Genomic DNA, 27,848 nt, shown 5'->3' with positions numbered 1-27,848 from the left:
AGCCTGGCGGAAAAAGGGCACAGCCGGCTCTGTATCAGTGCACACTTGTTTATTATAGTAAAATCAGGCGATGACTGACAGCACACTGCTTATGGAAGGACACTGTTAAACTTGACTTACACGATGCCTAGCCCAGACAACCACAGTATGCCCCACAAAGATCAATGGCCACATCGGCCACTTTTTAGACCTGATAGTTTTGCTACTTCAACAGGTGGGTTCACATATGCTTAATGACCTCCCCTCTCAAAAAAAAAAAAAAAAAAAAAAAAACAACAAAAAAACAAAAACAAAACCCCAAAAAACAAAAAAACCCAAACCCCAAAACCCTTGCAACACAACAAATTGCCTTTATTTCAGTATGCATCCACATTTCAACAATTAGTGGTCCTGAACAGAGTGGGGAACGTGGCAATGAGGCAGGAGGCCAGGCCCACCCATCTGAAAACTCATGACACAGAGCTCCTCCAGGTCCCTGCCGAGGGTCTGAGGAGCAGCAAGACTGAAACCTGAGTCCGCAGGGTTAGGGCCTCTGTTCCAGCTGTCAGGTTCCACGTCAGACCTGATGGGTGGACACGGAGTCCTGTCCAAACCACTTCAGTGTGTAAAAGCAAAGCGATTATGAGAAAAGGAACCGACTCAGTACCCTGTGCGCTGAGGACTCTCCGCATGGCCTTTCTCTAGGCGCAGCCACCAAGGACCCTGAGCGCTGGCAGGTTTGTGGTCCCTTGACTGACTGCTCTGTTCACCTCGAGACCTGAGCTCAAAGTGCATCGGCTGATGGTGGCAGCAGGGCCGAGGACCCGGAACCCCCTTCCCAGGCTGGTGGCAAGTGAGCGTGTGGCCAAGAGCTAAGTGAGAAGACCAGGCTCTTCCAACCTCATCTCACGACTCTGGCCACAGCAAGTGTGGGGTGGTGTGGGCAACGAGGGAATTGAGAAGGAGGGGGAGAGCAGCACCCCTTGATAAAGGTGGGGAGACGGGAAGCCCTGAAATCCTCACCCACGGCCAATTTCAGAGGGAGGGGAGGGTTACAATCTAAGCTTTGGCCAAGGGCAGGAGTGGGGGGGGCGGCAATGGCTTGGATGGGGCATCACTTAAGACTTAAGAAATCAGGGGTGAAGCCAAAGCACCCCCAAGCCCAGCAGTAGTCCCACGGCTGCTACCTGAAGCCTTCCCATCTATTCTAAGGGCCACCACACAGCTGTGGCAGGAGGGCGGGGCGGGCAAAGGCAGACCCAGGCCATGTGTGAGCAGCAAGTGATTGTGTGACAATGTGTCTGTTCACAGTTGCATTAGCTGTGCCCACCGCTCCCAAAGGAAACTGATTTCAACACACCTTCTTGATCCCAGAAGTTCAACTAAGCAGCCAGCGGTTACACTCGACAGATGTTACACAGCACAACTTAGGTATTTCAAATGGACAAGAAATTAGTATCAGAACAGTGTCTCAGGATGAAGTCCGAGTGGAGCCTCCTCTCCAGTACTTTGAGGTCTACAAGATGAATCTAGAAAATTCACTACTGTGGAAAATGAAGACTTAGGTTGGATTGGGGAGGGGAGGCCGGGGCCTTGGTGACTAATTGCTGTAACACTGTCCTTCTGGCGGCTGTGGCAGCTTCATGTTCTCTTTGGCCATCATCAAGCGCCGAAGCTCCTGCAGGATGACTTTGATGCTGTGGGAATTCTGCCACTTTGCCAGCACCGCCGTGGCCCTGGGATCCACCTGCAAAGAGGCAAACACCCAGATTACCCCATAGCAAAGCCTTCCCCAACGCTGACATGCTCAGCCCACAGAGCCCCATCAACACAGAGGCCATGCCAAGCCACCCTCCCTGCCAGCATGGAAGAACCAACACATGGGGAGACCTAACCTGGCCAAACTCGGACCATCCTGATGGACCAGCACCTGGGCGACCACGTCCTGTCTTTTTCCACTATACACCCAGGGTGGAGCTGATAAAGATGGGAGTGGCAGCAAGAGCAGCCATGGCGCCCTGGTCTCTTGGGTTATCAAGGAGTTGATGGCTCTGACACAGTTCATTTCTATTTCTCTGGCCCATCTTCTGAAGACTTCAAAGACAGAGGTTGGGTACGGTGCCCCAAGAATCCGGCAAGCAACCTTCGGATTCAGGATCTATGGCTGGGGTATGGCTCCATGGCAGATCTGCCTAGCCTGTATGAGGCCTTGAGCTCTAGTCTACAACAGTGCTGCAGCAGCGACTTCTCAGGGAAAGGCCTGGCAGTTCCATCAAGGAAGCAGAAAATGTGTGTGGGTCGGACAGTGGGACAGGGCTGCCACAGTGCTCAGGACCACAAGGGTTTCAGATTTTGGAAGCTGTGCAGACCTGAGCAGCTGGGCAACTTCCGCATGGTGAGCTCCACCCTCAAGTGCTTCAGTGTCCTGGTCGGCAGTCTGAGACTTGGGAGCGCTTTGGATTAGAGAGTCTGTTGTCAAAATGTGTTTAAAAAGTAAGGTCCCAGTGAGTCACTGAGGAGGCTGACGGGAGGGCTGCCATGGGTAGAGGCCAGCCTGGGCTACATAGGGAGTTCCAAGGCCAGACATGGCCACAGAACAGGGTTCTCTCAAAAAAATAAGCAAATGGGCTGGAGAGATGGCTCAGCAGTTGAGAGCACTGGCTGCTCTTCCAGACGATAGGGGTTCAATTCCCAGCACCCACATGGCAGCTCACAACGACATACATGTAGGCAAAACTCATGCTCATAAAGCAAATAAACAAAGAAACAAATAGCATTAAAGGTGTCACATGGCAGCGGTCACGGCACATGTGAGGATGTGGGGAGGGCCATGTCCCTGAAGCTCCACCTCACGATGTCACAAGCACTTAACACTCTTATCTCAGTGACAGTACAGGGCTCCCAGAGTGAGCTCAGAGGAGCGACAAGACACAATGCAAGTAGCCCTGCCCCAATGCTACAGACACACTGTGATAACCTGTAGAGGATAAGCCAGCAGCGTATCTCGGGCCACCGCCACACTCCCAAATTCAGCAGGGCATCTTGGGCAGGACGGGACTTACCACTCCATTTGAACTACTCACGCCGCTCATATTGACTTTTGTTACAAATCTTACAGATGGGGGTGCTTCTGGGTATTTAGGCCCACATTCTATTTTAAGGCTGTATATTCGGTTTTCATAAATTGTCTGGAAAAAAAAAAGGTACAGATATGTCAGTTACAAAGAGCTAAGAGAAGTACAAGTGCCGAGACACTGTTGCCCTGGGACCACAGTGTGATACGCCTGTGTGGACAGGGGGGAAGAGCACAGGCCCTCCGAGGGCCCTGGTCTTGGAGAAATAAGCAAAAGACAGGACAAAGAAGCTAGGGATGCTTGGTTAAAAGTGTCAACAAGTCCGACCCAAGCCACTTCTGTCGTGTGCCACCTGCCCTTAGAAGCCACCAGCATCAAGTGAGCGAAGGAGGCCACGCAGCTGATACGCCAGACCTCCAGCCATAGCATCAACCCTGAAAAACCACCGGTGGCTGGGCCCGGTGGTGCACACCTGTAGCCCCAAGAGTGCAAGGTGATCTGTAACTACATAGTGACCTTGAAGCCTATCTGTTGAGGGCTGTGGAGATGGTGCACTGGGTAAAGGTGCCCGTCATGCAAGCCTGTCAGGGTGAAAGAAGGGAAAAGAGTACTCTCTACCCATCCAGATAAAAGCCAATCATACAACCATGAAACACAGGCAAGCCCAATGCCCAAACCAGCACCACTGATTGTAATGTTAAGCAGTAAAGCATGGCTGGTGCTAGGCCCCATCCTACACGAACAACCACTTCAACTGGAACCACTACACAGCTCCGAAGACCTGGCCATGTCTAAAGATAACACTGCCATGACGCCCCCGCCCCCAGCTGTGCCCTGGACCAGGGGCCACCCTTTTTTTTCTCATGAGTGCTTCCCAGGCGGCAGCGCCCCCTCCTTAGGAGTCTTGCATGCACAACAGTCACTCCTATGACACAGTGACACCTACTGGTCTTGGGGGTCCTTTTTTTGTTGTTGTTGTTTTGTTTTGTTTTTTTGAGACAGGGTTTCTCTGTGTAGCTTTGGAGCCTATCCTGGCACTCGCTCTGGAGACCAGGCTGGCCTCGAACTCACAGAGATCCGCCAGCCTCTGCCTCCTGAGTGCTGGGATTAAAGGTGTGCGCTACCAATGCCCGGCCTTGGGGGTCCTTTTAAAAAACCATTGAACACATGTCTAAGAAGTCACAGTCTTCAGGTCACTCACCACACAAGTACAAAAACCATTCTCAGGACAAGCTGAGTAAGCCAGTGCTCAAACATGGTCTTCCCACCTTCCACCCCCAGAGTGCTGCCAGCCATCACCTTTCCAGCATGGTCAGCCAAGCCTAGCTGCAGGGTCTGGGTGGAGGAATGCCCCCATGGTTTGAGGGTTTGCATCGCTGAGGTCTCTCCAAGCATGCAGGGTTAACCCCTCAACTCCCAGCAGAGGCTCCATCAAGACCCATAACCCCCTAGGGGCATCTACAAGAAGCCAAGGTAAAACTGCCAAAGTGCAAAGTTCCAGGTAAGAGTTATAGAGTGAGGTCTTACCTCAACAAACAAACAAACAAACAAACAAACAAAGGAGCAGGTAAAAGCACTGGTTGCTCTTGCAGAAGACCAGGGTTCAGTACAGCACCCATATGGTATATCAAAATTGCCTGTAACTGCAGTTCCAGGGGATCTGATGCCTTCAGTAGACACCAGATATGCGTACAGTATACACACATACATGCAGGCTAAGCACCTACACACACACAGAAGACTGGCCTCTCAGAAAGCCAGCAGCTGGGTGTGTGGCTTACTGAGTATGTACAGGGTGTTAGTTTCCATCCCCAGCACAGCAGAAAACCCCAAACCCACACAACTGCATGCTTCATGAATGGGGCGATGGGGGTTTCCTCTGCACGTACACCTACAGCTCTGCAAGGGGACCCTTACCTGACATAGCACCCAGCCAGGTCTGATGGCACTTGCTTGTGATTCTACCATTTAGAAGGCAGAAGTAGGGGGCAGGATGAAGACCAGCCTGGGCTACATAGTGAGACAGCCTCACAACAAAAACAAATAAGCCTTCTGGAGTGTTGGGTATAGTGGCTTGCACGGTCACCCCACACTTGGGAGCCTGAGGCAGGGACTCACTGTGTAGCCAGGCTGGCCTGGAACTTGGCCTCTTCTGCATCAGCTGGATGCAAAACAACCTACCAACTCCACAGCAAACTCTTAGCAGATCTGCGGGTCAATGTCACACAATGTAGACCTTTACATTTACTTTACATTAGCTATGGAGCAGTCCTGGGGCTCACTCTGTAGACCAGGCTGGCCTTGAACTCAAGAGACCCTCCTGTCTCTGCCTCCTAGGTACTGGGATTAAAGGTGTGCTCCACGCCCCTCTCCCCCTGGCAGGACTCAAACTTTTAAGCCCAGCACTCAGCAGGCAGAGGCAAGGGAATTGCTGTGAATACTAAAGTAAGACCATGCCTCAAAAATAAACAAAACCAAAACAAACAGAAAAAAAAAAAAAAAAGGCAATCTGAGCCTGGTGGTCCAGACCTGTAACTGAGGTACAAGGAGCTGAGGTCATGAGATTTACATTCCAACCCCGTAGGGCTACAGAGTTCAAGGGCAATCTGTACATACAAATCTGTACATACATGTGTAGATAAGTGTAAAGATTTTATTATGTACATGCATAAATCTGTGCACACGTGTGCAGTGTCCAGACACCAGAGAGGCCTGAGGTGGCCCTGCTTCAACCTGAAGCAGCTTGGAGGCCGGGATGAAATCCTACTCCTCCTGAGTAGCAAGCACTCCAGCTGCTGAGCCATTCTTTCCAGCCCCATAAACTGCTAAATGGAAAAAAAAAAAAAAAATGCTAACATACACTTTGGGTCTCAGCACTAGGAGACAGAAGCAGGCACACTGTGAACTGACACAATGAGTCCCAGGCTAGCAGGGACTGAGACCCATGACCCTATCTTTTTTTTTTTTTTTTTTTTTGAGTGGAGGCAGGATTTCCCTGTGAAATACTAGCTATCCTGGAACTCTCTCTGTAGACCAGGCTGGCAGGCCTCAAACTCAAGAGACCTACCTGCCTCTGACTTCTGAGTGCTGGGAACACCAACACTCAGTTCACCAGTTAAAGGTGAACACCAACAGTGTTTGTCTGAGACCCTATCGTTAAAAAAGAAGTGATTGTGGCACAGCAAGAGCAAGGTGTGATGGTACATACCCATATGAACCCCAACACTCAGGTGGGAGAATCAAGAAATCAGAAGTTCAGGATTTCAAGACCAGCCTGCACTAATAAGACCCCCAACTCAAAACACCAAGTTGGTTCTAGTTCCAGAGCACATGCTTACGAGTCAATCATAGAGCAGATCACTCACACCAGGGACCTAAGAAATAGTTGCTTTTATGACTTTATTTTTAACATCAGAGAACCAAGTCAATCAAAACTACAGGGATGCTAGGTGTAGCAGTTTATGACAATGCCCCAGCTTTTGGGAGGGTGAGGCAGAAGTTTTGTTTTTAAATTCCAGGCCAATCTGGGCTGCAGAGAGATTCTAAAATGTCTTCTAAAGCAAACAAGGTGTAGGCTAAGAGGTTAAGAGCACTGACTGCTCTTCCAGAGGTCCTGAGTTCAATTCCCAGCAACCATGTGATGGCTCTGTAGTGTGATCTGGTGCCCTCTTCTGGCATGCAGGGGTACATGCAGACAGAGCACCCATACATTAACCAACCAACCAACAACTGAAATAAAGAAACAAATAAATGGGAGAGCAGACTGGCATACACTTTTAGTCCCAGCACCCAGGAGGCAGAGGCAGACGGATCCCTGAGTCTGAGGCCAGTCAAGGCTGTTAGGTAGAGAAACCCTGCCACAAACAAACAAACAAACAGCAATGCATCCCAGCCAAGCAGCGATGGTGCATGCTTGGTGCACCTGGGAGGTAGAGGCAGAGGATCTGAGTTTGAGCCCAGTCTGGTCTACCAGGGCTACATAGAGAAATAAAAAACCAAATAAAACATAAAAAACCAAAACCAAACCAAACCAAAAAAAAGAGACCAGAAAGGAGGAGAATGTTAGTAACAGTGGGACAGGCAGTTCCACAGATGAGGAACAGCTGCCACCTAATCTGGCAATGCCAGTCCTAGGTACATACCCCAAAGAATTGAAAACAGCAGTCCACAGAAAAACTTCCACCACACGCCATCAGTATTGGTCCCACTGCTACAAACAATGAGTGGGTAAACTAAATAGGCACACCCAGAATGGGTCCTCCTGGCAGTGCAAGGGCACAAAGTACTGTGGGTGCTATAGGGCTCTGCTACAAACTGAGGCCTCAGAGTCAGTAGCACCACAGAGCTCTATCTGCAACTCAGGGTGGGAGGGGAAGAAGTCAACACCAACAGTTCTTCACAATGATGAAAGTAACACAATTTTAAGTAACAGATACTGTGGTGGTCTTGTTAACTGGATGCTGTTCATTAGTGTGTATGTGTGTGCGCGCGTGTATGCATGTCTGCCCGCCCGCCCGCCAGGCTTAGCAGTAAGTGCTCTACCCACTGAACTACCCTGGATGTTGCAGGATCATCGCAGCCTGGGCCCCAGAGCACACGAGGGAGGACGCTTGCTGAGTGCCCACTCCCAGTGTTCTCTCCCTGCCTAAGGATGCCGTGTGACCAGCAGTCTCCTTGTCAGGTACTGTGTCAGAGTACTGAGAAAAGTCAATAATAAAAACTTGCAGATTATATATGTTACAAACACACTCTAAGCCAAGCATGGTGACATAAATGTAATCTCAGTACATCAGAAACACAAGTAGTAGAATCTTGAGTCTGAGGCCAGCCTGTACTACATTATCAAAATGTATCTCCAAATCAAGGATCAAGGGCTTATCTGTTAAAGAGCCCATACTGTTCTTGAAGAGGACCCGCTTGGTTCCCAGCACCCCTGGCAGCAGATCACAGCCTCCTGTTAAGTCCAGCTCCAGGGGGAATCCAATACCTCTAGCTTCCTTGGATATCTGCAGATGCATGCACACATGTAAACCAAACACACATAATTAAAATAAGAAAGCCCAATAGATATAGCTCAGTGGTAGAGCACCTGCTTGCCTTGTGCAAAGCTCTAGGTCCCAGCATTTGGGAGGCTGGGACAGGAAAATGCCAAGTTTAAGGGTAGCTTTGGTCTGCAAAGCAAGATTCTGTTTGTCTTACAACCAATAGTGAGCCTCCTGCCCCAACCTCCCAAGAGCTGGGATTATACGTCTGAGCCACCACCCTGGCTCAAGACCCCGTTGTAAATAAGCTGTGCAGGCACGTTTGGGGTGTGGCTCAGTGGCATGATTCATGGTTTGCCTAGCAAGCCTTTGTGAGGTCCTAAGGTGGATCTGTAACACCTGGGCTGCACTACAAGTATGTACATTAATTAGCACACAGAAAGTACCCAGCGCTCTAGCAGCTTCAGCTTTACACCCTTTAGCAAAGGGTAAACTCAAGTTCAGGACAACCCAAGCAGTTTTCTTTTTGTGTGTCAGAGACAGGATCTTGGTATGGAGCCCAAGTTGCCATGAACTCGCAGCACTGGTGCCTCACCTAGTTTGCAGGTGTGTTCTGTACCACACCCAGCCTGCATTCAGGCAGAGCAGAGTATTTTTGGCATCATTTTTTTCAAAGATTTTATTTATTTATTTATTTATTTATTTATTTATTTATTATGTATAAAACATTCTGCTTCCATGTAAATCTGCACACCAGAAGAGGGCACCAGATCTCATAACGGATGGTGGTGAGCCACCATGTGGTTGCTGGGAATTGAACTCAGGACCTCTGGAAGAGCAGTCGGTACTCTTAACCTCTGAGCCATCTCTCCAGCCCCTATTTTTGGTATCATTTATGGGCTGCTTTGGATTTTTGTCCATCTGTCCTTTGTTTAGTTCACATGTATGTGTCCTGGAGCTGCAGTCATGGATGTTTGTGAGCCATCACATGGGTCCTGGGAATGGAACCTGAGTCCTCTGCAAGAGTAATGAGTGCTCTTAACCTCTGAGCCATCTTCTGAGATGGCGTCAAGGACACACACTGACCCGAAATTCCCCGGTTGCTAAAAATCTCCACAACCGTCTGAGCCTTCTGCCTCCACCACCACACGCTAGGATTCCGGCAACTGTAGCCATGGCAAATGCCTGTTGAACTGTTGAGCCCTCCTCATCCAGGGCAGTGGTGGCTCCGGGCTTCACATGCCGCCTCAGCCTCCTGAGCCTGGAAGCCAGTGAAGTGGCCCCTGAACCATCTGCAGCAGGTGCTCTGGGGAGAAGGACTCTGGAGGCTGGACCCTCTTAGTAAAAACGTCTGCAGAGCCATCTACACGTGCATCCCCAGTACTCTACAAGTCAGTAAGCTGCTGTCACAGGGACAAGGGAAATGGGCACAACCACATTGCACACGTTAACTATCCACACCTGGCATCAGAATTGCAAAAATGACTTAGGGAGCAACAGTAAAGTGCAAGGTTGGTCGTTCCCCAATAGTGTCAACGACCCTCTAAGTTGAACTCAAGTATCTGAATGCTAATGAGCCTGAGGCAGGTGTCAGTTCCCGCTGTCCACAGCTGGAGTCCTCCTATCTCCAAAGTGCACAGGCAGCACCTTGCTCAAGCTGAAAAGGAAGGAAGCTGTCTCCCCGAGGCACAAACAAACTAGACAGGCCTAGCCACATTCAGGCCACACCTCCCAGGGCTCATCTGCAGGACTGTCCCATTTGAGGGTCTTCCCAGATCCTCTCCTGCACCAAGTAGTAAACATCGACCACCCCAGTGCTGACCACTGTAAACTCAGCCTCAAGTGGAAGCCTGTCAGCGTGGCCTAGTGGGCAGGAGGACACAGGCTTGGCAAACAGACCCAGGCTGGGAGTGCTCAGCTCTGTGACTGGGCAGGTGACTTCACTCCTGGGACAGCTTCCCCACCTGTGACCTGGAATGTGGTGATGTAGGAGGACCTGACAACAACTTTGTGAGCACTAAATACACTTCTAGGGGGCTAACCATGTACCTTCAAACACAACTGGCCAGGGCCTCACAAACCAGAGTGGAGCCAGCAGAGCCGACAGGTGGAAAGAGAACTGTGCTCAGTGACAAGCAGTAGGCCTAGCCAGGTAGAGCAGTTGTGGTGCTGCTCCAGGGGGTTGCTGGCAGTCCAGGTGCTCAGAGACCATCCTGAACTTCGGCCTGGGGATCGGCAAGCTCAAAGGCCCCTGTCTACACTGTCATGTAAATTCACACTACTGACTACACAGGATTCACTTACCCAACAGGGTTTGACCTCACCAGAGGGTCTCAAACGTAGAAAAGGAAAACTGGCCAGAGAAAGAACAACCACATTTCAGAAAACACCGTTGGTGAACGTTTACCAACAAGGCTACCATTGCTTTAAAAGGAGGCACAGTGAACTTAAGACAATGAGAGTCACAGCATAGTGTGGTGCTTACTCTTGGAGGCCCAATTATCATCCCTGTCCATCTCGTAAGTGTCATGTCCTCGTCGTCCTCTAGACCCCAGCTAACTGTGCCGTCGCCTACTCCTTTCTGGCCTTCTTCCAGCTCTTCCAACAGTCGGAAATTTCGAGGGACTTTTACTCCTAAAACAAACGGAAAGAGATTCAAGATGCTAGCAAGCCCAGGGGAAGTTGAAAGCCTAGAGAAGGCTGCTCATCACTGCTGTCTGAACACAAGGGCAGCATGCACGAAGCTCCCCCATCCGTCTCCCCTGCAGCATCGCACACTGAGCCCTGGGGAGCCAGAGGGTGCTGGGTGCTCAGCCCACCAGCCCTTCCACACATCCCACCCAACTCCCAGTCGAGATGTCCTTCCTTTGGGTCTGAGAGCGGAGAGGAATGCCAACACCACATACAAACTGCAGCCCGGGACACAGCACTTCTTTCTCCCGGTCCTGGTATGGCACATTTTGGGGGCTGCGGAGACTTGGAGATGCTCCTGGCTGGGAATACTCAAGTGGCCTTAGAGGCACAAACATTGTATCCCATGAAATGCTGTCCCCACAGTGGCTGTTAGCAGAGGCCCACAGAGCAGGCTCTCAAGGCTTTCTTTCCCGTTTTGGAAGCCATGGCTACCCTCATTTGTGAACAATGTTACACGAGGCAGCTGGTTCTAACTCAATTTTCAGTCCGGAAGCCTAGCAAGCTGCGCAGGAAGGGAACACGCACACATCACCAGGTTCACACCAGGCGTCTGGCTGGGCCTGAGCCTTGAGCCACCTCAAGGTCAAGCGCTAGCTCACCTGGCCCATCATGGCAGCCATGCCCCAGGCACTGAGAGACAGGCAGAGAGCAGTGCCCCTGTTCCTGGGGCCCACTACCCTAGGGAGGCATAGGACAGATAAGTGAACTGTATACAGATGGGGGGATGACAGGTCTCAGCTGAAGGGTGGCTCAAGGGACAGCATGCCCAAGGTCCCCAGGTCTGACATTTCTTAGGGCCAGGAGCAGCATGCAGAGGAAATGGGGAAGCCCATGCCACAGGACAGAGCTCTGACAGTGTAGCACCTGGGGAACACATGAGGCCACTGGGGCTCTCAGAGCGACCTGAGTCCTCCTCCCAACTCAGACAGACTACAGTGCTATAAGGGTGCTGAAAAGGACCAGTGGCCACATGGTTGAGGAGCGCATGGTCCCAGCAGACAGGATCTCTGTCAGGTGGCCTGTGATGTGTGAGGGTTAGTGTGAGCATCTGGGGCAGACCTGCTCGTGGAACTGAGAAGACTCTGGCAGTGCCACAGCTGTTAAGAGTGACGCACTGGCCTAGGAAGCAGTACAGAGACTAGCAGCTAAAAGGCCCTGGGTTCCATTCTCACCGCTGGGGTGCAGCTCAGTGGCAGAGCTTGTGCCCAGCAGGCACCCACTCCCTTCTATTTCCAGTACCACAGAACTTATTTAGGGCAAATAACATCACTCTAACTCCCATGTACAGTGACACTCAAGTTCCTTCTTAAAATATTGTGTTTGAAGCAGGACATGGTGTCGCACAACTTTAATCCCAGCACCTGAGTTTGAGGATAGCCTGGTCTACATATAGAGCGAGTTCCAGGACACCCAGGGCTATAGAGAAACCATGTCTAAAAGAAGAACTGTGCACATATGTGTGTGTACATGCATGTATCTCAGGCATCATTCTTCTGGAGCTCTCTACCTCTTTTTTTTTTTTTTTTTTTTGAGACAGGGACTCTTAGTGTCCTGCTGCTCACTGGCAGACTACAATGGCTCAACAGTGAACCCCAGGGGTCCTTCCCCCACCTCCAAACACTGAGATCACAGAGCATGCCTGCCTACCTTTCTACTTGAGTGTTGAGGCTCAAAACCAGATCCTCAACCTTACAAGGCAGTATCACCTGAGCTACCCCAGGGACAAGTGTGCAAGCCAAAGAACCATTTGTCTGAAAATACTAATGACAGCACACGTGGTCCTTGGGGGAGGGGAGCAACCAAAACCTAAACGTGTACTTGACTCACTGGCTTGGGGAACGCCAGTATTTGTCACACGCAGGAGAGCCAGCTGTACTGGCTGGCTGGGGACGTCCTACAGCAAACATGTAGCTTAAAGAGGTTTAGACATCAGAGGCAAATCGCAAACAACATAATTATTCTGTTTAGAGTTAAATAAAAAAGCAACGGGAGGATCAGGAGATAGGTCAATGGCAATAGCACTTGCTCTGCACGCAAGAGGACCTGAGTTTAAATCCCCAGCACCCATGCAGAAATCAGGGCATGGTGAACATGCATATGTACCCATAACCCCACCACTGGGGAGATCAGGCGAGCTGCTGACTGTGAAACTGTCTCTCTAGGCTGTAAGGAGACACCAGTCTCTGCTCTGGCTCCTGTAAATCCAACTACTACTATTATTACTATTATTAGAGATAGTCTTCATAAGTAGCCTAGGCTGGCCTCAAACTCAAAAGAGATTCACCTGCCTCTGCCTCCTGAGTGGTGGGATTAAAGGTGTGCGTCACCACTGCCCAGATATATATGTGATTTTTAAAAAAGAAATTAAGAGCTATGAATATGGCTTAGTGAAAACTCAAGAGCACCACCACCACTCTCTTTGAATTTGAGGCCAGCTTGAACTACAGACTGAGCTCCAGGACAGCCAGAATTACTAAGAAAAACCCTATCTCGAAAAACCAAAACCAGCCAGGTGTTGGTTTCTGAGTTTGAAGCCAGCCTGGTCTACAGAGTGAGATCCAGGACAGGCTCCAAAGCAATACAGAGGGAGGGGAAAAAAAAAAAAAAAAAGCACATATATAAGTGTGTCTGTACATGGGAGTGTGGTGCCCACTGAGGCCAGAAGAGAGATGGCCTGGAGCTGGAGTTACAGCCAGCTGTGAGCCCCGAAGTCCAGTGCTGGGAGCAGTATATACTCTTAACCATTGAGCCTCCTCCCAAGTCCAGCCCTAAATTTAAATGTTTAATGATACAAACTTGGCTGTGAAACAAATGACTGCACATCACTCCTGCTGTCACCTAAGTCCACAAGAGTAGGATGGAAGGAATGACCCACGAGCACCAGTTACACTGCTAGACAGCCATGACCACCCCTATCCGAGCCGAGGGCTTTACTAGTGGACAGTCTGTGGGCCAGGCCCAACTCAGCAACAGTACCTGCCTAGTGGGCATGAGGCTCTGGGTTTCAACCCTACCACAGCAAAAGTAAGAAAGTCGTGGACTGAACTCAGGAGTCAGCCTGGGACCCTAAACCAACCTACCGGCTCCTTCAGAGGACATGAGGATACAGAAAGACCCTAGGGAAACAACCAGCAGGAATCAACGTATAAAGCAAAAGGGAGGGGCCTCAGAAGACATCAGAGGGCCTGACTCTGGACTTCCAGTCTCCAGAGTGAAACAAAGTCCGTTTGGGTATTTTGTAATAGCAGTTCAGATGATGAGAGATAGCCCCAAGGAAGCCGGGAAGGGTGCAGACTGAGGTGATGTTAGCATCTGTACACACAAGGACCACACAGGGTTCCCTCCTTCCTTCTGGCGTCATGGCCCAGACCAGCACCATCTTCCCACCTGAGCCTCCTCAGCTGGAACTATGGTGTGTAGACAGTGAGCACACTCTGTGTGAGCACATGTGTGCCCGCTGAACTCCTGGTAAGGTCCCACCACCTGGCCTTGGCACTTCCTAGGAGATTTCCTTCAGACAGTCCCAAGACAGACTCCTTCCCCTTCTCTGGGGAAGCTGTTCTACAACAGCTGATCTCAGTAATCTGCTATTTTCTTATGTCAGGCTGGGGACCAGTGAGCTGGCTCAGCACTTACAGGTGGTTGCCACCAAGCCTGAGTATCTGAGCCTATCCCTGGAAGCCATGTGATGGTGAAAGACCCGCTCGAAATGCCCCTGAGCCCCCTGCCCCGAAGCTGCCGGGGCCTCCCAAGCCTTCACCCCGGCAGGGCTCGCGCCCCCGGCCCGCCCCGCCTGGCACCGAGCCTCGGGGCTGGGGCCGAGCAACGAGCACCAGATGGGCAGGCCCGAGAACGAGCACCAGGTAGGCTGGGGCCGAGCAACGAGCACCAGGTGGGCCGGCACGAGAACGAACACCAAGGGAGCCGGCCTGGAGCCCTGCCCCTGAGCCCCGCCCGATGAGAAACACTCCGTCCCAAGGTCTCCGCCCCCAAGGTCAGCCATCTGGACGCGGAGGGAGGGGGAATTGAGTCTGTTGTACCAGACACCAGACCTTGAGAATATGCTGATCTGGAATGGCTCTGTGTCTCATTTGAACCATCCAATAGAAATGATTCTGTATTTCGCCTCATTTGAAAGACTCTGTGTTTCACCTCATTTGAATAACTCTGTACTTTGCCTCATTTGAATAACCCTGTATAGCGCCTCATATACATTGACCAATGGGAATAGCTCTGTACAATGCCTCATTAGAATTATCCAATAGAATCCCTGCTCCTAGCTTGCGCCTTTTTCCCTATATAAGGACCCCTTTCCCTTGGCTCGGGGCGCTTAGCCACACAAAGGCTAAGTCGCCCCGGGTACCCGCGTCTCCAATAAAGCCTCTTGTTTTTTGCATCCAGTTCGTGGCCTCGCTGATTCCTGGGTGTGTGGGTCTCCCTCTACGAAAGTGCCTCTTCGGGGGTCTTTCAATGGAAGGAGGGAACTGACTCCCATAAGCTGTCCTCTGACCTCTGCACCCATGTCATGGTACGAATGCCCACACACACATATACGGAAGTACACCACCAGCCCTTGGTGTCCCCACCCCCCAAGACTGGGTCCAAAGTATCCAATCAAGTCCTTTTCTTTTCTTTTGAGACAGTTTCCTATAACCCAAGCTGATCTCAAACTCACCATATAGCTGAGGATGGCTAAACGTCTGACCCTCCAGCCTCAGCTGCTGGACAGCAGGCCTGCACCACTGTTTCTGCCTAGCGGGTTACTTTCCATTTCATTTCACCCTTCTCCCCCTCTTATTCTTTGTCACAGGGTCTGTCTACATAGTCCTGGCTGTCCTATGTAGAACAGATGACCTTGTACTCACAAAGATCTGCCTGCCTCTGCTGGGATTAAAGCAGCATGTGCCATCACTTCCAGCTACAACTCACTCACTTTCTAAAGTTTTAATTCACATTAAAGTCTTGGCTAAAAGATTAAAGGAATAGTAACAGCTGGCTGAAGTCAGGCGTCAGGTCCACGGGACAGCTCATTTAGTCTCTCTGAAGACGCATTGAACTCCTGTGCTCACGGTGGGCACTAATGTGTGTCAACCTTATCTACTCATGGAATGAAGTAGAGAGCTGTCTAGGCGCCTCACCTTTGTCCAGCCAAGTGAAGCGGCTAATGCCTGCCATCCAGGTACTCTGAACCAAAGTCCAAAGTCACCATCAGATACATAGGGAGTTGAAGGCCACCCCAGACTACTCAAGACCCTATCTCAAACAAACAGAATTCCTTACATAAATTATCAACAACATATTGGGGCAGTGGCACACACCTTCAGTCATAGCACTTCTAAGGAAGAGTCAGGTGGTTCTCTGTGAGTTCAAGGCCAGCCTGGTCTATACAGCAAGTTCCAGTCAGCCAGAACCACACAGCAAGACTTGGTCCCAAAAAAACAACCCAACAACACAATGGGTAGCTATCCTCATTCAGTATGGAAACTGTGTCTAGCACCATGCCAGACAGCATGGGAAGCAGGAAAGAACATGGAATCTCACTACAGAAGAACACCAATGTTCAACTGCAGACAACAAGAGGAAACAGTGAGAAACAGGATCTAGTGCTGAACAGCTTTCCTAACCACCAATGCTGACAGGCTCTGAAGTGACAGTCCGAGGTATGGGAGCCCCCAATGACTGGGCCACCCTTCAAGGGTAATGTGTGGCTCTGAGGAGAAGCAGAGAAAAGGTAAACTGAGTCTCTGGCCAGTGTTCCAGATGAGGCAGCAGGTATGGCCCAACTTTGGACTGCTTCTGCCATGGTTCAGGATGGGTGTCTGCCTCAAGAGGAAGTGACAAACACCTGCCACCAACTTCCTGAAGGCCTGGCAGGTGGTAAGGAGGAATGTAGACTGAGGTGGCAGGTAGTGTACACCACAGGGGGGTGGCAGTGCTGGGGTGTGCATGTGTACGCTAGCACATATGTGTGGCGTCACCCCTAGGTACCAAAGGGACAATACTTCTACTCCCTCATCATGGACTTGACAGGCTTCAGACACGGCAACACAGGACTGCAACCCATGTGCTCAGGAGGCTCAGGCTGAAGCTGAGGCTGAAGGCTTGGGAAGTTCAAGGGCTAGCTGGGCAGCTTAGTGGGCCCGTCTCACAAGGTTTAAAAACAGAAAGTGGACAGTCAGTTCAGTGAACAGTGTCACACAGCCTGTGTGAGGCCCTGGGTTTCACTCTCAGTACCAGAAGGAAGATAGGCTTGGTGGCACTTGCCTGGGCTACAAAGGACCCCTCCCACCCCGGGATTGAAAAGTAAAAGAGAAGTGTGCAGAGTGTGTGTGATGGCTGCACATGCCAGGTAAGCACTTTACTGAGTTCTACCAGGCACCCCGGGGCAGAACCAGGAACACAGATACAGGGGCAGGTCAGAGTCACATTGTCACCAATGAGAACCACAGGAGAGGCACCCATTTTGCAGAAGATTCCATGCAGGAGCTGAGCTCCGTAAAAGTGTGTGAGTGGGGCTGGAAAGGTGGCTCATTGGTTAAGAACACGGGCTACCCTTCCAGAGGTCCTGAGTTCAATTCCCAGCAATCACCTGGTGGCTCACAACCATTTATAGTGGGATCTGATGTCCTCCTCTTCTGGCATGCATGCCAGAGTGTGTGAGTGTGCATGTGTGTGCAGTCAGTTTACACTAGTCCTGCTGTGAGCTGAGCACTTTCCCTTACCTAGTACAGCAGGCTATGATCTGCTGACCTCTACAGGGGTGAGCCCAGAAAGCTCTGTGGGGAAGACACCTGGCACATGGCCACCTTGCTGTGTGTGGCACCCCCTCCCCTGAACAATGTATCATCTTCCAAATACCAAAGCAAAAAAAAAGTCCCTCCTGGCCCATGGCCTCCCCAATTCAGCAGGTTCACAACCCTAAAAGGCCATCTGTGCCAAGCAGGAGTCTCGTCTGTGGCTCTATCTGCGCCCTCCACCTGGTCATTCCCATCAGGACACGCTGCACCCGAGTCCCCAGCCAGATGTTACGGTCATCAGTTCCATGCCCCTGCCCCAGGTTGTTAGCTCTCTCCTTCAAATCCTGCCTCCTAAAACATTCCTTGGGTTCTAGATAGGTCCCACTGCTCAAGTGCTTCCACATGCTGACCTTCAGTTTCCATGCCAACGCCCTCCCTCCTAGATACCTGCGAACAGAACCTGTGCATCCTCCCGAAATACATGGTCTACCGGCTCCTTCCATCTCAGCCCAGGCTTCTTGCTATGCACATTACTTCAGCAGTGACTGCTGGGGACCCTGTCTGTTCTCCACTGACCATCCTTTTTATGGTTTTGGTTTTGTTGACACAGGGTTTCTCTGTGTAGCTCTGGCTGTCCTGGAACTCCTCTGTAGAGGAGGCTGACTGAGATTCACCTGTCTCTGCCTCCCCAGTGCTGGGATCAAAGGCGTGTGCCGCCGCCACCTGACCATAGATGATCCTTTACAGGTGAACAGGACCCATCATTTCCTTATAGGAAGCCACCACCAACCTCCCATTACACCTGGGATTTGCCCACTGCGGATCCTCAGTGCAGCAGCGGCTCTTCAGCCTTCTGGGGGGAGCCTTGTCTTCCTCTGGCCTTTGTGCTCACTATGGTCTCCAGGGCAGGGAGGGCTCACTACTTACTAGTTCTGTCCTTCCCAACCTGCATTCCCTCCCTTGCCTCTTGCTCAGCAATTGCAAGCTGACTGGACATTTGACGCATCTGAGTGCATGCTCCACAGGCACTCAATCAAGCCAGCCTGTTTTGCTCACTGTCTTCTCCAGCAGGTACGTGAGGTGAGCTCACAAGCCCCCAGTCTCACAAAATTCTAACAGATTTCTGAAAAGACAGCAAGGAAATACAGAACGATTAAAAGGGATACTAATTATTATTTTGGGGGTGAAGACAGGGTCTCACATAGCTCAGGCTAGCCTTGAGGTGGCTCTATAATGAAAGGTGCCCTTGATCCAGCCAGCTGCCTCCACTCCCAAGTCCTAGCATTACAGGCGTGCCCACCATGCTTGGCTTAAGAGTCTTATCAAAAGGCTAAGTATGGATTTAAAATTAAGCAAAATTCCATACCACATGCAAACAGAACAACCATAGAGCTGTCAATCTTCCAACTCCAGAGGCCAGCAGAAGCCCTGCCCCCCACACCAGTACTTTCTCTTTCTGTTCCTGCTTTGTTTCTTACTATCTCACTCCATCTTTGCACCTTTCAGACAAAGCAGTGACTCAGTCAACCCGCCCCTCCCCCACTGTCTGCTTCCAGGACGAACAGCATAATCATCTGGTCATACTGGGAACTCTAGGTTAACTGAGACAAGAACACTGGATGATGACATCATACAGCTGAGGTATCTGAGTATACCTCAGATACCTCAGTAAATTTATTGTGTGTATGGCGGTCAGAGGACAACTTTGTGAACACAATTCTCTCCTTCCTTTTACATGGGTTTCGGACATGGAACTCAAGTCTCCAGGGTTAGCCAGCACATGCCTTATCTACAGAGGCACCTCGCTGGTCCAATCTCAGGGTTTTGTCTTTCAATGACATTTTATTTATTTTGTGTGCACCGTGATGCACTTGAGGAGGTCTGAGGACAACTTTCAGGAGTCAGTTCCCTTCTTCCCAAGTCGTATATCCCAAGGATTAAATTCAGATCACCAGAATTTGTGTAGCAGGAACCTTTATCCATGGAGTCACCTTAGAGGGTTTTTTACATAAATTTGGTAGCTTCTAAAACTATGACATTTCACTTACTTTTTTGTATCCACACATTGTGTTTGGATGTGCTGGTGCCCCGGCTGGCATGGGGAGCTTAGCGGGTAGCTTCAGGAGTCAGTTCTCTCTACCCTGTGGTTCTGGGATTGAACTGAGGTTGTCAGTCTCGGCAGCAAGAGCCCTTCCTCTGCAATCCACTACCAGTCCCCCACCTAGCTTGCAGCTCTGGTTGGTGTGAAATTTGCTATGTAGGCCAGGCTGGCTTCGAACTCAGAGGTTTACCTGCTCCTGCCTTCCTAGTGCTGGGATTAAAGGCTACCATATGTGGCCCAGGTTTTTTAAAATTTTATATCTAGTTTTGAGACAGGGTATCTTATATAGCCCTAGTTGCCCCGAACTCACTCTGTATACCAGGCTGGCCTTGAACTCAGAGATCCACCTGCCTCTGCCTCTGCCTCAGCAGTGCTAGAATTAAAGGTATGCAATACCACAGATGGTTCCAACAGCCTTCCCCCATTTAAAGAAATCTAGAAATCTGAGGGAAACTTACCGTGTGTGTATGTGTGTGGGTGGGGGCGGCTGGGGGTGGTGGTTCTGGGAATTGAACCCAGGGTCTGGCACATTACTACACCATAGTATCTCCCACCCTCATTTCACCTCTTTTGAGACAGTATCTCACTAAAGTATGCAGGCTGGCCTTGAACTGCCTCTGTAGCTGAGGTGAGCCGTCAACTTCTGATCTTCCTGCCTTTGCTTCTCCAGTAGCTGGGCTGGTTTATGGGTCTGTGCCACTAGGCCTTGCTTAGTCTTTTTTATACACTAAGGTGAACTGGTTCCTCACCAAACCTCACAAGAGAAACCTCTTTTTTGTGCTGGGCCTGAGCCTCTTCAAGCACTGCAAACAGCGGACAATGCCCAACCCCCAGGAAGGCTGCTCAGAGTAAGACTCAGGGATGTGTGCCACTGGTGTCCCACACCTTTAGAAACCGCACAGGAAGCTAACGCAGCAGCAGTCACAAAGTTCTGAGATCCATGTGGCCGGAGGGCACCTCAGTCCCAGAACCCCAGGGCAGGAGTTCAAGTATAGAATGAGTATTCTTGAATAAAAGTAAAAGCCAGGGACTGGCAAGGTGGCTCAGTGGGTCATGCCCTTACTGTCAAGTCTGACTCCCTGAGTTCTAGCACCAGATCCCACACAAGGCAACGCAAGAGTGCAAGAGTCAACCCATGCAAATTCTGACCTCTACTCCTCTGATATGGCACATTTAACCACACAAAGCAAATGAATGTAATAACCAAAAACAAAAACAACTGAAATCCAGGTGCCAGCAATACAGCTCCGTGGGTGAAGGCAATGTCACCAAGCCTAACCCAAGTTCAATCTCTGAAACTGACATGGCAGAAGAAGAGAACCAACTCCTACTACATTGTCCTCTGACCTCCAGAAGTAGAAACAACACATGCCACCCTAAGAAGGAAAAAAAAAATGACATGCAGGTTGAAAAGGTTCCTAGGGAACCCCGAACTCAGTAATTCAAAGCACAGAAACATACTAAATCTTGGGAAAAGGATTGTAGGACACGCATACACACCTGCAATGGCAGCCCTGAGGAAGCTGAGGCAGGGAGACTAAGATTGAGACCAGCCAGGGCTACACAGCATGATCCTGCCTCTAACATAAACAGAATGTTACAGAGCAGAAGGGAGAGAGCAGCTCGGCTGACGAAGTGCTTGCTCGGCAAGCATAGGACATACATGAATTCAGAGTCTGGCATCATCAAAACCCAGGGTTAGCAGTGTGTGCCTTGTAATGTTAGCATTTGGTGACAGAGGCAGAAGTCCAGGAATCTGTGGCCATTCTCTCCTTTACTAGTCAAGTTAGAGGCCAGTCTAAGATCATGGGATACAGCCTCAAAAACAAACGCACAAAACACCCAAGTGAGGCAGATAGACCCCCGAGCTTAAAGCCAGCCAGGTCTATACAGTAAGTTCATTCAGGCCAGCCAAGACAACAGACACATGGATTTAACCCCAGCACTTGGGGCAAAGGCAGTGATCTCTGAGTCTAAAGTCAGCTAGAACTGCATTGTGAAACTCTGTCTAAAAAATACCTTTTGGGAGCCTCATGCAGTGACTCACACATGTAAGTGAGCACTACAGAGGCTGGTGCAGGAGGATTGCTACAAGTTCCAGGCCAGCCTGCACTAAAGTAAGACTTGCCTCAAAAAGAAATAAATAAAATTACAACACAAACATCTTTGGAAAACCGGGAACCCCAAAGCCATGGTTCTGGCAGCCTGTGTGTCCTACCCAGTTTTTTTTGTTTTGTTTTTAATTTTTTTGGCTTTTCAAGACAGGGTTTCCCTGTATAACAGCTCTGGCTGTCCTGGAACTCACTTTGTAGACCAGGCTGGCTTCAAACTCAGAAATCTGTCTGCCTCTGCCTCCTGAGTGCTAGGATTAAAGGTGTTTACACAACCACCTCCTAGGTCACAGGTTCCAGTCTGTGATGGTAGACTTCTGGGTCCTGAAAGACCAGCTGCTTGCTGGCTATGGTTTAGGTGTCTGTTCAAGGAAAACAGCTTGTGCCAGGACCAGAGTGCTGCTCTAGCCTCAGGAAGTGGCACAGCCTGGAAGGTGCCCTGGGAGACAATATTACTGGAACCAGATACTGGGCAAGTGATGACTTTTGTTCTGATAGCCAGTCAGAGAGCTGGCCTGGGTGTCTTCTGGGAATTCCAAGACAAGAGCCTCTGAGGGTGGCATGGCAATGTAACAGACCTCTAGACTGTGCTAGGCAGATCTAGTGGAAGACTCCATGGCAGCCTGCCATTGGTTTTTTAAGATTTGCTTACTTTATTTTTTGCCTGTATGTATATAAGTGCACCATGTGTGTGCCTGGTGCCCTAAGAAGTCAAAGAGGGTGTTGGGGCTCCTGGAACCAGAGTCACAGATGGTTGTGGGTGCTGGGAACCCAACCTGGGTCCTCTCCAAGAGCAAACAGTGCTCTTAACCAGTCAACCATCTCTTCAATCCCCATAATCTATTAATCTTTACAGTTTAGTGTGACCAAATAGTAGACTGTTGGTGGCTTAATGACCAAGTCAAAGGTCAGATTTTCTTTGATAGGATAGAGGCCAAGAATGAGCCACAAGTTCAATTCAGGAAGGAGTCACTGAATTCCGTGTCCCTTCCTTCAGGGACAGGGGACAGTCCCACTATGGATTCCACACCTCTACATCACCCTGTCAGATATTACAACTGCCCATGGTGTTTACTGAATACCTGTTCTGTCACCCAGGCCTCAGTTTCCTCACCATCCCAAGAGGCATCTGCCTCAACTGGCCTGGCAAAGTAAGAGGTGTGAGCAATGCAGTACCCAACACCCAGCAAGTCCTCCAAGTGCAAGTTCAAGTCTTAGAGCCAGGCATGCAGTGCACACCTGTAATACCAGGCTCAGGAAGGACTGCTTGAGTTTGAGAGCAGTATAGGCTACATAGAGAGACACTGTTGCGCCAGGCGTTGGTGGTGCACTCCTTTAGTCCTAGTACTCGGGAGGCAGAGGCAGGTAGATCTCTGTGAGTTCGAGACCAGCCTGGTCTACAAGAGCTAGTTCCAGGATAGACTCCAAAGCCACAGAGAAATCCTGTCTTGACAAAAAACAAAAAAGAGAGACACTGTCGCAAAACAACAAAAACACCGCCAAAGCCCAACAAATCAAGAAGCCTGAAGGCTGGCTGGCACACAGATGAGAACAAGACCTATTTACTCTGTGTGACACACAGGTGCCCCCAACTTAGCAGGTGTGGATTACTCAGGGTAAGGTGCACAGAACAACTTTCTCAAAGATAGACTTACGGTGGTGCACACCTTTAGTCCCACCACTTGGGACTAAAGGAGGCAGAGGCAGGAGGATCTCTGAGTTTGAGGACAGCATGGTCTACAGAGTGAGTTCCAGAACAGCCAGGACTACATAGTGAGACCCCCTCTGGGGAAAGGGGGAATCATTTCATCCAACACACAGGGTTAGGCGTTGCTGTGGCCTTTCACAATTAAGTTGAGGACTCCTAGCTTTTATTTATTTCTACAGAAGTCATCAAACTTCTATAGAGCTTCAATTTGGGACAGAGATCAAGAGAGAGAGAAGGTGGAGGTAGAGGAAAGCTGATGTGATTTGTCATTTTTTGATGCTAGGAAGCCAAACTGAAGGCTGTGCTAGGTAAGTAAGCTACATAAGATAAATTCTCAGCCTCTTAAGTTAATGTGAAGGGGCAAAAGCTCCATGAAAACTCACTTGGCAATTCTCTTCTAAAGATCTGTCTTTGTTTATCCTATTTATATGTATGTGTCTGTGTATACGACACGTGTGTGCAAGTGTCATGGGCCAAAAGAGGCACGCTGGATTCCCTGAAGCTGGAGTCAGAGGCAGTTGTGAGTGCCTGTCATAGAGGCTGGGAACAGCTCTGGTCCTTTGGAAGAGCAGTAAGTGCTCTTAACCACTGAGCCAACTTGCCAGCCCTCATGTGGTAATTCTTGATGCAATGGTAGCTGGCAGCACACTTGTGATCCCAGCACTTGGGAGATGGAGGCAGGAGCATCAGGGTGTGCCAAAGTCATTCTCAACTGCATAATGGGTTGAAGACCAACCTGGGCTACGGACTACAGAAGATCCTTAAAACAACAACACAAAATAACATCAAAAAGGAAGAAATCCCACCGGGACTGGGCCGACCAGCAAGCAGGCCCCACTGTGGGGCAGGCTTGTTTCTCAGGATGAGCACAGAAAGCAGCTATCCTGAGGGCAGCCACGGAGGAGTAAAGGTCCTTGGCTGTACCCGAGATGGCTCAGTGACCCTTGGGAATTGGGGCTCCTCTCCCATTTCCAGCTGTCCGGGGACACCCTTGAATGGAAGATGACAATCTCTACTGCCCAGATGGTGACATTTCTAGAAGCTGGATGTGTGCAAGAGACCACACCCCTGCATGCATATTTACAGTGGCACCCTGCCAGGGCTTGTCACTCTGGCACTTGATATCTGGTTAACTGTCAGGGCAGGGCAGGCCAGCCCAGCATGTGGGCTGCTGGATGAGAGGAAGAACCTGGCAGCCAAGGGCCACTGTATAACATCCTGCAGTCCTGGAAACACAGGCAAGAAGCTGCCTGCCACTGCAGACATCTTGAGGTTGTAGTGGCTGTCTCAGCTCCTCTCTGATCGCAACAGCAAACGATGTAGGAAGGTGCCAGCAGCAGTGACCATGACCACAAAATCTGAGCTCAACCCTTATAGGACTTCCAAGGCTATACAATGGTTTCCTGGCAACCAGGGCAGAGATGAATGAAAAGGCTCAGTCTAAAGGTGGACTCAGGCCTGAGAACACCTGAAGGGTGTAGAGCGGAGCAGAGGCTAAGCACCCAAGTTTCACCAATTAAGGTCCTGCTGTTTCTACTCTAACACTCCACAGCCCCTTGATGCCTTGGGGCACAATTCAGATCTCATCATGCCTTCTCTTCAAGGCATTCATTCATTCAACACACACTGAATGCCTGCTTCATAGCAGATGTGTGTTGCATAGCTTCCCTTTGCCCTTAGTTAAGACCCAGTCATCTCTCCAGCTCATCACCAGGGCCTTGACATTTATTGGGGGAAGGGGTACCTATGGAGGTCAGAGGGCAACTTGTGGAAGGTGGCGCTTTCTTCTAACAATGTGGGTCCTGGGGATCAAACTCGGGGCCTACGGCTCAGCAAGGGTCTTTACCTGCTGAACCATCTCACTGCCTCCCTGCATTTCTTTTTAATGTGTTTTTTTTCCTAGACAGAGTTTCTCTGTAGCTCTGGACTCTGTCCTGAAACTGTGTATGCCAGACTGGCCTTGAACTCAGAGATCCACCTGCCTCTGCCTCCCAGGTGCTGGGATTAAAGGTGTGCACCGCTGCTGCCCTGCCTTTTAATTAGATCTTTTTAACACTACACACTGGCTCCACCATGGGGGAAGGGGGGGGACTGCATCGAGTCCTGCCCCACTTCTCCAGACTCCCCATTTTCTTCACAGCACTTCCTGCTTTTTGGAGTCACTTTATTTACACCCTGAAAGGTCTTCTGTCTGGTTTGAATGAAACTATCTTGCTTGCTGCACACAATAGGACACAATAGGCCCCAGTCATCATCTGTGGGAAGCCCTCACCGTACCTCAAAGCTTGCCCTAAGGTATCTAGCCATGCTAGGTGATCTTGCTTTATTCTGTGGTGCCAGGGATGGAGCCCAGGACCTCCAATATGCTAGATGAACACTCTAGCGCTGAGCCACATTCCAGGCCAAGCCCTGGGATTCCAGCACACATCAGCAGCTGCTGCTGTATCTCCCCTCCTCTGTACTTAGGAAGCACTGGCAGCGTCTCAGGAGTTAGAAGTAGCTGTCAAACCAGATTGTGAGACGGTCTCAAGTAACTACAAGCTGAGCTGAGTGGCAATGCCACCCCAATACTGGCTGCCAGGCAGTGCACTCCTAGGTCTGGCAGGGACACTGCTCTGGGAGATGTCCATACCCCGCCCCAGTCTGGCTTGACTCAGCCTTGGTCTCCAGGAGTGCCCATGGCTGTGCTGGTGAATGAACTGACCCAGCATTGTGCACAGCCTTCTGTCAGAGACCCCAGGTAGTGTGTGGTGGATCACTGCAGGCAGAACCTCTCTGCTTCGAGTCCCTAAGACACACAAGGAAGGCTTCTTGGAATACGGCAAGAGCAATAATCCTGGAAAGATGACTCCCCTGGAACTTCCCTTCAACCCTCCCTAACCCTGTTGCTGTTGGTGCCTCACACAGCTCCAAGACGCCAGTACCCAGGCCGGCGGCCCATCCTTGCCCCTTGCCCACCCCCATCACCAGGCTCCAGAAGATGCAGCTCTTCATCAACAGGGGGCACCTAGTCTCTCCAAAGTCCTTCCCTGGAAGAGCTAGACACCCCGGGGGGTCCCCTTCACCAATGCCTACCCCATCTCTAGACCGCCAGAGCCCCATGCTGCGACAACCAAGTGCAAGTTGTCTGTCCCGAGACAGACCCTTCGGCTTCCCCCTCAGGCCTATCTCAGGTGGTGGCACAGCAGGCTTCTCTTAGCCCACAAGAGACTGGCAGAGCTTCTCCCCTAAAAGCACCCCCCCTTGCTAGGCCTTCCGTGTCACCCAAGGGTTCTCATTTCAGTGTTCTTCTCTCCCACCCATCCAGATAAGGGGGAGTTTGAGTTGAACCCATATATTTTTCCCAATTATTCGAAGTGACCGGCTCCAACTAAACAGGCACTTCCTTCATCCGCCTGGTGCAGGAAGAGGAGGATTTTCTTCTCCAAAAGAAACATCTTGGGGACTGCACCCCGTCCCAGTCTCCCCACCGATGACACGCCCCACCTGACCTCCGGCGGGGCTCCCGAGGCACCTGCTCGTGCCCACCCCACATCGCGCACGGTTCCCAGCGCGCCCTCCGAGACCTATCTGGGCAAACCGTGGTCCCCACAGCCCAGGCCTGCTCCCGCTGCGGACGCCCGGGCTCTCCCTGTGCAGATGCCCCGATTTCCCCGGGAAGCGACCACCAGGAGACTCCCCCTCTCGCAGCCCCGACCCCAAATTCGCGCGGGGCCCTGGGGTGGCCTCGCCTGCGGCCCGCGAGGCTCCCTGGGGTTGCGCCCGCGTCCCCCACCAGGCATCCCCGGATCCCGTCACTCAGGCCGGCTCAGCGGGGCCTGGCCCGGGCGTTCCCGGGCTCGCTCGGCCCCTCGGCCGGCCTCCCCCACCCCCACCCCCGGAGGCGCCCGCGGAACCTCCGGCTTGGCCGCACCGCCCACGGCCCCGCTGCCCCCGCCCGGGCTTCCGGCCGCCGCCTGCTCGTCCCGGCCCGGCCGCGCCGCCAAGAGCAGCCGCAAGGAGATCGCGGAGCCCCGGCCCGGCCACCGTGGCCTCCGCCAGCCCCGGGCCCAGCCCAGCCAGCCCCGCGCCCCGTCCGCCAGCACGCCCGGCGCCTCCGCTCACCCGAGCCTGTGGTGGCTGCCATCTTGCGTCGCTGTCGCTCGAAGGCCGGCCCCTTCTTCACCCCCCCCTTGAGCTTCCCCGGGCGCTGGTGCGCAGGCGCAGGCGTAGGCGCAGACGCAGACGGTGCCGCTGACGCCCGCTCGGGGTCGCACGAGCCGGGCGGGAAGGGCTTTGCCTGGGTCTAGGGTGAGCGAGCACGAGGGCGGGACTTGCAGGTTGCCCCGCCCAGCCCGGCGCCCGGTGCCAGGGCCCCGGTGGTCACGCTGAGCTGGGAGAGCAAACGGGGGAGGAAGGGCTGCGGAACCCCATGCCTTTCTTGGGCGGTTTCCCCTCTGGCTGCCTCCAGCTCATTATTAAT

At 51.3% G+C, this 27,848-nt stretch overlaps 1 protein-coding gene across 1 annotated transcript; it reads right to left on the bottom strand.

Annotated features, from left to right (window-relative positions):
- Positions 1-32: 32 nt before the first annotated feature.
- On the bottom strand, positions 33-27,635 carry Ube2v1 (ubiquitin conjugating enzyme E2 V1). Its single transcript, XM_027423344.2, has 4 exons — positions 27,491-27,635; positions 10,521-10,669; positions 3,042-3,167; positions 33-1,726 (listed from the first exon to the last, which is right to left on the bottom strand). The coding sequence occupies exons 1-4, from the start codon at positions 27,510-27,512 to the stop codon at positions 1,580-1,582; spliced, it is 444 nt and encodes a 147-aa protein (XP_027279145.1). The 5' UTR covers positions 27,513-27,635; the 3' UTR covers positions 33-1,579.
- Positions 27,636-27,848: the final 213 nt, after the last annotated feature.

The sequence above is a fragment of the Cricetulus griseus genome, chromosome 6 (assembly GCF_003668045.3).
Source record: "Cricetulus griseus strain 17A/GY chromosome 6, alternate assembly CriGri-PICRH-1.0, whole genome shotgun sequence".
NCBI classification, from domain to species: domain Eukaryota; kingdom Metazoa; phylum Chordata; class Mammalia; order Rodentia; family Cricetidae; genus Cricetulus; species Cricetulus griseus.
This window is presented reverse-complemented; position numbering and strand designations above follow the sequence as displayed.